Source organism: Loa loa, assembly GCF_000183805.2.
Source record: "Loa loa unplaced genomic scaffold supercont3.173, whole genome shotgun sequence".
Taxonomy (NCBI): domain Eukaryota; kingdom Metazoa; phylum Nematoda; class Chromadorea; order Rhabditida; family Onchocercidae; genus Loa; species Loa loa.
The window spans coordinates 38,891-48,686 of record NW_018108353.1 but is presented as its reverse complement, the minus strand read 5'-3'; the positions used below and the strand labels follow the sequence as shown (position 1 = coordinate 48,686).

At 31.2% G+C, this 9,796-nt stretch overlaps 1 protein-coding gene across 1 annotated transcript; it reads right to left on the bottom strand.

Moving 5' to 3' along the window:
* Positions 1 to 3,146: 3,146 nt before the first annotated feature.
* On the bottom strand, positions 3,147 to 8,668 carry LOAG_09745 (hypothetical protein; the record flags this gene model as incomplete). Its single annotated transcript, XM_003145271.2, has 13 exons — positions 8,419 to 8,668; positions 7,768 to 7,902; positions 7,178 to 7,414; positions 6,656 to 6,778; positions 5,873 to 5,998; positions 5,618 to 5,785; positions 5,301 to 5,429; positions 4,969 to 5,180; positions 4,531 to 4,666; positions 4,186 to 4,311; positions 3,787 to 3,918; positions 3,461 to 3,581; positions 3,147 to 3,355 (listed from the first exon to the last, which is right to left on the bottom strand). The coding sequence occupies exons 1-13, from the start codon at positions 8,572 to 8,574 to the stop codon at positions 3,147 to 3,149; spliced, it is 2,010 nt and encodes a 669-aa protein (XP_003145319.1). The 5' UTR covers positions 8,575 to 8,668.
* Positions 8,669 to 9,796: the final 1,128 nt, after the last annotated feature.

Genomic DNA, 9,796 nt, shown 5'->3' with positions numbered 1-9,796 from the left:
AAATTTTGTTTTTTTTTTTGACGTGTAAATTTTGTTTTCATTTTTTTTTTATAGGTAAGATAACTAATAATTTATGCTATTTACAGCGTATAAATTTTGTTTTTTTTTGACGTGTAAATTTTGTTTTCATCGTTCACAATTGTAATTCGAGTTATCCTTTTTTTTTTTTGTAGCTAAGATAACTAATAATTTAATCGTAAAAAAAAAAACTTGAAAAATGAAAAATAAATTAGCAATAATTGAAAATAATTTATATGCCAAATTATTAAATGCTTACTAAATTTGATGAAATATATTCAGTTAATGGTTAAATAACTTAACGTTTCTTAACACAAATCATTTAAATGGAGTAATAAAATAAAGTTTTTTTTTTTAATCTAGATAACATAATTTTGATTTCATTGATCATTTGAGATTCATAAGAATAAGCATTTATGAGGTCATTGATCTAAAATATCATCATCGTTGATAATTGTAATAATGTTCATAGTTCATGTATAAGTCGAGTTATCCTTTATTTAATGTTTTAATTTTATCATTTGAAATGAATCATATCTTTTCCATTGAGTAATTAATATCTATTAAGAAGACATTAAAAGGAAGATAAAAAAAAAAAAAAAAAAAGAAACTTTTTTACAGTCCTGTTTATAATTGCGATATTTACAATATTTTCAAGATAAATATTACAATATACGACAATATAAAATGATAATTAAGACTGAAGATTATACCATAACAATTATCAGTGATAGTAACCATAACAATAAATAGAGTTTTCTGAAATGATTAAACCTTAAAGAAGCAGAAAATACCTTTGCTAGATAATTCATATATATATATATATATATATATATGCAAGAATTATTGAACTAACAACAAATTCAAATTCAAATTAAAGTCAAACCATTTTCATTTAGCATACAAAATAATCATCTTTCATGCTTTAAATCCAACCTACGGCAATATGCAAAAATTAGGAGTTGGAAAATTTACATGTTTATAATTAGAGTACTAATTCCATGTTTGATATCTTATCTGCAACTATTCCAACATTTCGAAATATAGATCAAAAAAAGAAGACAAAAGTTTGGGAAAAAAAAAGAAGCCCAACAGATGACAAGAAAGTTAATTAGAGGACATGATCAATGCAAAAAGAAGGCTAATAATACTTAATTATCAGTGATTTCAAAGGTTCCTTCAATCCTTTTAGGAGTGTAAATATTCGCTGAAAAATAAGCCAAAATTTCAGGATAAAAGTTATCCTTAAAATTAATTTTAGCAAAAAGAAAAGAACGAATTTTTTTTTCCTTAACTTTTCAATTCTGTGTTGTAAATTATAAGCTAAACAAATGTCTTCTAAGAGCCTAATTAATTAAGTGATTGACGGATGAAAATTGAATGATTAAACAGTTGATATCATGGTACTTCATTTGTGGGATCATTATTTGCTTATTCCAGGAAAAAAAAACCAACGAATGAATCATCTACAAGAAATGATAACTTAACATGAATGAGTCATCATTAAGAGAATCATTACATTGAATATCCAAACCAGTAATGCTGCGAATGATTATGATACGGAATTTCTGCATTAAAATTAACTTACATCTTCTCACAATTCCATTGCCGAAAATGCAAATCAGTTTCGGAAATCTAAGCATATATAAATGCATACTTGAACCGGAATAGATTCCTGAACCATTCCGTATTTAATGATTTGTGCAAATAAATGGTTTAATCGAGAGTCATTTTCATAAATCACATTAGCATGGCTAATGATTGGCAATCATCATCCATTACAACTTACAAATTTCAATACTTAATTGACAATTAATTTACCTGTAAGAATTCATGCCCTTTACATATGACAGTAACCAACCTATTTGCAAGAAGTAATAAAAAGTATACAGGAAAGTAGACATGATCAAATAAACAGAAATGTCGCACAACTATTCCTGATTACAAATTGCTAATCGTCTGAAGCTAATTTGCAGTATTTTAATCTAACACAACCAAATAGCACCACTATTTTCATCCAATAAATGAATCATTTCTGAAGCAAAATACTCGTCCGGAAGTCCTGAGATTTGAATGGCTTCATCTATTCTATATAGAATACAAAAATGCTTGTGTCAATTTACCGGATCCGATGTTTCTTTTAATCTTTGGTTTTACTTTTATCCATTACAAGTATACTACTCATAATCATTTTTTATTCAAACTTTGAAAGTATATGTACAATAGTGAACGATAGTTTATCAGCACAACATTTATGTTTTTCACTAGTTCAAAGAGAAATTTTCACCTAACACTGTATAAAATGTTACCAAAGATCATCGCATGAGGCAAAAATCCATTAAAAATAAGTAAAAGTACTTGTTGAATTATCTGTAAATGTTAGAATTATGCCATGAAAGGGAATAGAAACTGACCTCAACAAATGATTAACAAATGATTCACAACGGATTTGCAATTCCAATCCGCCTGGATACTGCTCAGCACGGAAATTGAAAAATTAGGGACCAATAACTCTGATACCTATTATGTTACGAAGAATTTTCTTTTTGAGCAAAAAGATAACTGATGTTAGCAAATAAACGCTATTATCATAAGGAGTTTAAAAACAATTTAATTACTTAAAGATTTAGGAACCTTATCCATATAGACTGATCTCTTTCTTAATGATAAACCAGAGCACATTATTCATTATATTTTTCATGATGTCAAATCATAAATTTACAAAAGCCATCATTTACTAACAGATGGTGCCAAAATAAATTAACGAAATTGAAAAGAAACTGCGGAATCTCATACCTGCAACTATGATATAGAACCTAATGAAATTTAAAATATGATAGAATAATAATTAATACCAATCATTATCAGTTATTATTACCATTATCATTACTATTACCGTTGTTAGGATTACGGTTGACATCAGATTATAAGTTTTACCAGAATCACAGCTAGTAACAGCTCAATCAGTATCCGGAAGCTGTCCTAACATTTAATGTCACAGTTTCATTGAGGAACTTGACTTCCAGCTGAGCAGGATATGCATTCCCATATAAAACAGTTGCACAAACGAGCATTCTAATTGGTTAGAACATTTTTTAGAAATCTATTATGCGACATTTACTGCATCTTTAAGTTCTTACATCAATAAAATTTTCTAAAATCTTCCTCTGTATCGACGTTAAGTTGCAATGTTTACTGATACGATCTGCCTCCGACTTCAAATTCTCTGAGAGTGAATACAATGCCATAATTTGCAAACAACAGCTCGCATTATACCAATTACCTTCATTCAGTGCCTCCTGCATCAATAAATTCAAAATTTCATAATTCGGAGATCCTGAAATAAAGGAACATTAAAATCGGAAGTTAGATGACGAATCTTCAATGAATCTTATTTGGCGTAACGAATACAAAAATTAAAAACAAACAAGTAAACACATACTTTCATTGCTAACTGTAGCAGCTTCACCCTGTTTTGCCTCTTCATCTAGTAACAAAGCTAGAAACTTCCATGCACGTTCCCTTTCATCCAGTTTTATCATCATCAACGACATATCTGCTATCTGTTATAGATAACAATGCTATATTGCTCCCATTAAAAATAGGAAAATTTTCGACATTAAATATTCACAATTTACCCTAAATTGATGTTCTGATTACTAGCACCATTCAAGTATCAGTAAAACAAACTCAATCTTAAAGTGAGACTTGAACAGTTAAACTAAAAGTTAATCGTCTTCTCTCCATCCTCAAAGAGATACAACTAACAAAATCAGGCTCCAATTTCTTCTGAATCTTCTGCAAGCGCTTTATTTCCGAAAACCGACTTATTTCCACAAAAATATCAACAATTTTGACAACTAAATCGCGAAGCTCTTCTTTCTGTTCCACAGTCATTTTCTGAAAATATATAAGACAAATAGAATCACCATAAAGGGCCCAAATAATTGCCGTTGTATGATCCTGAAGTTGAAATCTGTAGTGTGCAATTTTTTCAAGACAGAATAAGTTCCAAATTTTAGACGGCCCGAAAGTTCCAGAACTATTTAATCAAAGTTAATAAGATGCAAAGCCTAACTGCACAACTCAAAACAGTCAGAAAACCGCTAAGTTAAGCACAATCCATCAGCAAGATTGAACAAATATCAAACAAAGTAGGAGAAACACCTTTAAATCCATACTGAGCAAATAAGAGCGTAAAAGTTGATTTAAATGCGGCCGCAAAATATGTCGGCTCGTAATAAAATCTTCAATCAATCGGCGAGAGAATAACCACGGCACGTTCTTTTCGGTCTGAATACAATTTCCAGATTCACTACGTCTTGAATGTAAAAACGGAGATTTTTTGTTATAAATTTCTTTTAAATTCTGGATCAAAATTAGAATGGTTATAAATTTGTTATAAATTTCTTTTAAATTCTGGATCAAAATTAGAATGGTCAAAATGTGCTAGTAAAAATTTACCCGGCAAAAAATTTGCAACAATTTTAATCAAAGGTAATTCTACCAAACCTGTAATCTCCGAAGCATAATCATAGCCAAATTATTAGAGAATGGAACAGCTCGTGGGACCAGTGACATATATTGTTTTTCAAGCTCTTGCAAAGACAACTGACTAATCACAATGCGTAGGTATAATCCATAAAATCTTGAAAGAAGGTGAATGAAAAGCAATTTGGAAAATATGACCGGCTGATCAGGTAAAAAATCATAACCTAAATCACAAGTTCTCTCCTGTAAATAACGATCAACCGAAACATTTATCATGAATACCAGCACGTTTTTCAGCATTAGCCATCCAGTGCAGTTTGCTGTTTTTGGCATAGCTGCACGCCGAAAAGGAGCTAATCAAGGATTTATCATTTAATTTACTCAATTGATTCATCAGAATCTCGACATGCGAAAAGTATTTGAAAATGAATCAAAATTAAATTTACAAACAAAACGTACTCCGCTTCTCCCAGAAAAGCAGGTAAACGAACATAATTGTTTGGTGCACGATAGAGAGCTAATATTCTCTCTGCAACTGCAATATTCCTCGTTTGTAATGCAAAATCCATCGCACTAGTGAAAAATTCTTCATCACCTTTTTCCAACATTTCAATTGCTTCAGTCCGCTCAAGTTCGGCCAAAATATGCACTAGATGAGCTAAGCAAACAGACTGCAAAAATATAGATTCAACATTTTCAATAACTGATGAAAGTAAAAACAACATAAGCCTTGTCAAATATTAAAATAATACGTGGTTCCTTTCAAAAAGATCAATTTAAATGCACTTTACCTTGCTAATGTTCCTCTGCTTTAAACAACTCCTCATCAACAACGAATACGTACGTAAACTTGGCTTACATCCCACGGTCGTTGCTTCATTCAATATCTTGATTGCTGTATTAAACTGATCACGCAGTTGCTGCAAGTTTTTCCTCCAAGTCATCAACAATTAAAGAAAAAGTAAATAATATGTACAACAAAGAAACTACATAATGAACAGCAAATAACCCAAAATGGACTGCAAAAAGAGAAAACATTAGTGATTGAGAAAATAAAGGAAAAAAATTTGCAAAAATAAAGTATTTCGTTACTATATATGAAACTAACAACTGATATAGATTTTTCGATTAAAGCATTGAAAATCCGAATATTCGGTTTAATACTCTTTTGTGCCATATCTTTCAAATAAAATATCGCTTCCTGCCAAGTCTTCGCAATTGTAATAAGACCATAGTATGCCTCAACAGTTGGAACAAAACTTTTCTCACGCATTTCCTTAAACATTAAATATTCTCAAGAATTTAAACATAATTGCCGACGAAAACACAACTGAATACTTACAAAGTAGTTAAAAGTTTATACCTTATAAAGTTCCAACGCACGTGTAGTACATTCAGCGTTACTATATTTACACAATCCAGCTATCATTAGGGAATAAATTTCTTTATCTTTTTCAAGCTCTTCGAATAAAAGATCAGCTGCACCACCCTGATGAAATTAATTATCAATGAAATCAACGAAACATTATTTACATCATATTCTTCTTGGGAGACAGAAAGGTCATCAAATAATGAATTTAGGTTCAAAAATTTAAAGAATGTGAAGCAACCCTATTATAGATTTTTGCACCCAATCGCCAAGATAATAATTCAGTTATTTAGGAGCAACATATTTTTTTAAAATGACGTTGATCACAATTTCCGTGTCTCATAAAATATGGTCGGCTATCAGTCATTTGAAGGCGATCTATTACTCATAATGTCCTATTACTATACCATTCCTTCAACTGAAGTTTTAGCAGTTTCACTGAAATTTTAGCAGTTCGGAACATCTGATTTTATTTAACCAACAAGCGGATAAATTTTGACCTGCTCAAAGTTCCTAGAACACAAGTTCTGTCTCACTTGAAAAACAAATTTACGGTATCACCCTTCACTTCACGGTGGATAGCCCAAAACTGACGACAAAAATTGATGAAAAGAATGATGACAAAAATACTAATAGTAATGAAAAACGATAATAATGATCAACAAATGTGATACATTAGTGTTTATTATCTAATTAAAATTTCTTATTTTGGATTTTGAAATAGTGGACCTTTTTTCACATTCCATCAAATTTCAACTAAAATCCTAAGAAACTCACACTATCCCACATTTCTGGTTCTTGTTCCACTTGACAACCATAATTTCGCCATCCATGCCACAACATTTCAGAAGCTGGGATTGGCTTACCGTTATAGTAAACCAACAAGCGAAATAGATCAACCTTAAATAGTTTGAAACCTTTATAAAAAACTGAAAAACATGGACGGTTTCGAACATTTTGTATGAACATTTTTTAAAGAGATACTTTTATCCCAAATTTGAATGATTCTACAACAAACAAAAATCGTTCAGCCATTTCCTCAATTAATGCACAACTCAGTTGGCACAACTGTATAGTCGGTTAATCAAAAGCTTTGAAATCGTCGGTTAATCAAAAGCGGTTGAAAATGCCAATTATCAAGCTGCTCCATTCACTGAACCGCTAGTAAAAGTATCAATAGTTCAAATGGTTTGCTTGCTAACATTCAATATTCATAAAGAAAATCATTTGAAAATTCGAGTAATTACTCGAGTAAGAAAGTCATTTGAAAATTCAAGTAATTACTACAAGATAACTGACCAATACTTCGCGAGGTATTGTTACATTTTCAGCGGCCAATTTATCATATAATTGATTTGCACCGACCACCTCTTTTAATGCTATCAATTTTTGTAAATTTTCAACGGTAGGTGCAATCTCAGAGACATCGGGTGATTTCTGCGGTCGATAAGCTTGAATACGTGGTATATCTGTATCATACATGAATAATGTTGGCCATTCTTGGGCAAGTTGTTGAGCTGCACGACGTCCCATTTCCTGTAAATATCCTAACTTTTGATTTCGAATAATTCTCGTTTATCAAATCTTTCAACTGACAGGCGAATCAAATGAATATAATTTTGCCGTTCATTAATGCTGCCGTTCATTAATCTATGATGTGTTTCAGTGATGCCTCTATCATTATGAAGGATAGGAAAAAACAGTTCAGTACTGTAAGAGATATTTAAACTGCATGCCTACGCAATATTAAACAACTAGCGAAGCATTAATTCTTTTTTGTTGGGTGAGATGGAAAAAGTACAACCATACCAGATAATCAGGGAGAGTCTTTCATTCATTTATACTTTCATCAGAAAAAACAAAAGAAAATGAATGAAAATGTATCATACTTTGGCAACAAAATATAAATCGCGCTGTGAATCTGTGGGAATCGTCAATGGATCATCGATAAGGGCAAAATGTGGAGCTGTTGGATCAACACCAACTGTATCCGCCAGTGCACGAAGCAAATCAGTTGGGCTGCGCTAAAATTCTTTGCTCGGAAAAAAGCAAACAATATTGGACGTTCAATTATTTAATATACACAATGTTTAGGCTATCTATGGTTTACTATCTTACTGATTATCTTACTGAATTTGTGATAGTAATTAATGATAAATAAAAAAACGAATAAATAAATGAATAAATAACTAAAACAAATAAGTGAATAAATAAACGAATAAATAAACAAAAAATAAATAAATAAATATACTGACAAAGAAATAAGTAAAATAATTATTTAAATAAATAAACAAATAAATAAATAAAAAACAAATAAGGAATAAGCGAATATTAAGGAATAAGCAAGTAAATAAGCAGAAAGAATACGGAGAAAAACTCTATCGTGAACCATATATGTACTGAAAAATTAGTTCACTAACTCTGGTCCAGGAGGTACAAATGAGGGAAGTATCAAAACTTCGATTCGGACTATCGTCATGGAACTGACGCTCTAAAGTTAATAATGATCAGCTTCACGAGTTCGGAAATAAACAACTTACCTTAATAGCATACGGTATTCCTATTTCTTCCACTGTATTCGGCAATAATTCTTGGCAAATCAGTGAATTCTCCAAATTATTTGTAGTGGTGGATAATAAGTTTCGGGATGATATGGATGTACCCAATTTCTGCCATTTGTTTAATGATCGGAACATGCTATAATTGTACCACTCTTACCACTGAAAAAATATTCAGTTAAAGACTGGGAAAGTTTTGCAATGTGAAGGATTATATTAAGGTTAATGGTTGATAATCTCAAATGACAAAACTTAGTTTGTAAAGTGGGATAACTGATTAAAGAAAACGACAGTAAGTATTGTTCAAAAAATGGCGTCTGAGAAATGATAAAACTCATTGCATAAAGATGACGTAGGTGATGACAAGACAAACTGAGATTTGAACTGTAAGATTGCAATGTTGAAACAAATTCAAAGCTCATGAAGAAAGAATAATGGCTTTTAAGGGTTTGGGAAAACTTCAGTAGTTCAATTCCGTCAACTAAGGTAGCGTTTGCTGTTTCGTCAGGAAATGTAGCGGCAAATTGGCCCTTTTCTCCTGATAATGCCAGCTGAAGACATCACAGTTTTCAGAATATCTCACTGAATTGCTGAGTGAAACTTCTCAAATGTATGCATTCCGATAGGATTCAGAAAAGCAGAAGACCAACAGACATAATCGTGATAATCGATTCTTGGCAAAACGTTCACTTTGAGAAATGAACTTCAGAGCTTCCTATCAGTTCAATCATCAAACATAATCACTTTTCATCATACAGCAAAAGCTGATCGGATCATGTCGCCACATAAAATATGACAATATTTTCATTTTAAAGTGACGATTTTGTTGATTTTTGATCAGTTCATGAAGTATCACTTATCAAGCTTTTTTCATCGTTCCAACATACTTGAAATATTGGTGTAGAACATTTCAGCAATTTATTAGGCATTTATAAACAAGATTGACTTTGATGATTGATCTCATTGATCAGTGTAAACTCATGATAATTGATCATTGCACTTCTTACCTTTAAAGTTCTTATCGTTTTTGTCAAACTTTTTAAGTGAGTTGACAGATGAGGCTACTACATATAACTACCTATCGCATATTATCTCTTCTCAGCCATCCTATTAAACAGCAAATAGCGCCCACCACATTGGTTACTCCTGACCAGCCTAATAACTACTTATTCCACTTGGGATCACTATTTGCACAATAATCCCATCATCGTAACATTTGATTTACAATTTATATTTTAGCTATTCGATACCATGCCGAATTTTCAAAGATTTGAGACAAATGCTATTTTCTTTAAAATTATTTTGCATCTCGTCATGCATATCTTTTTACGATTTGATATCGTTATGTCTACGAATACTA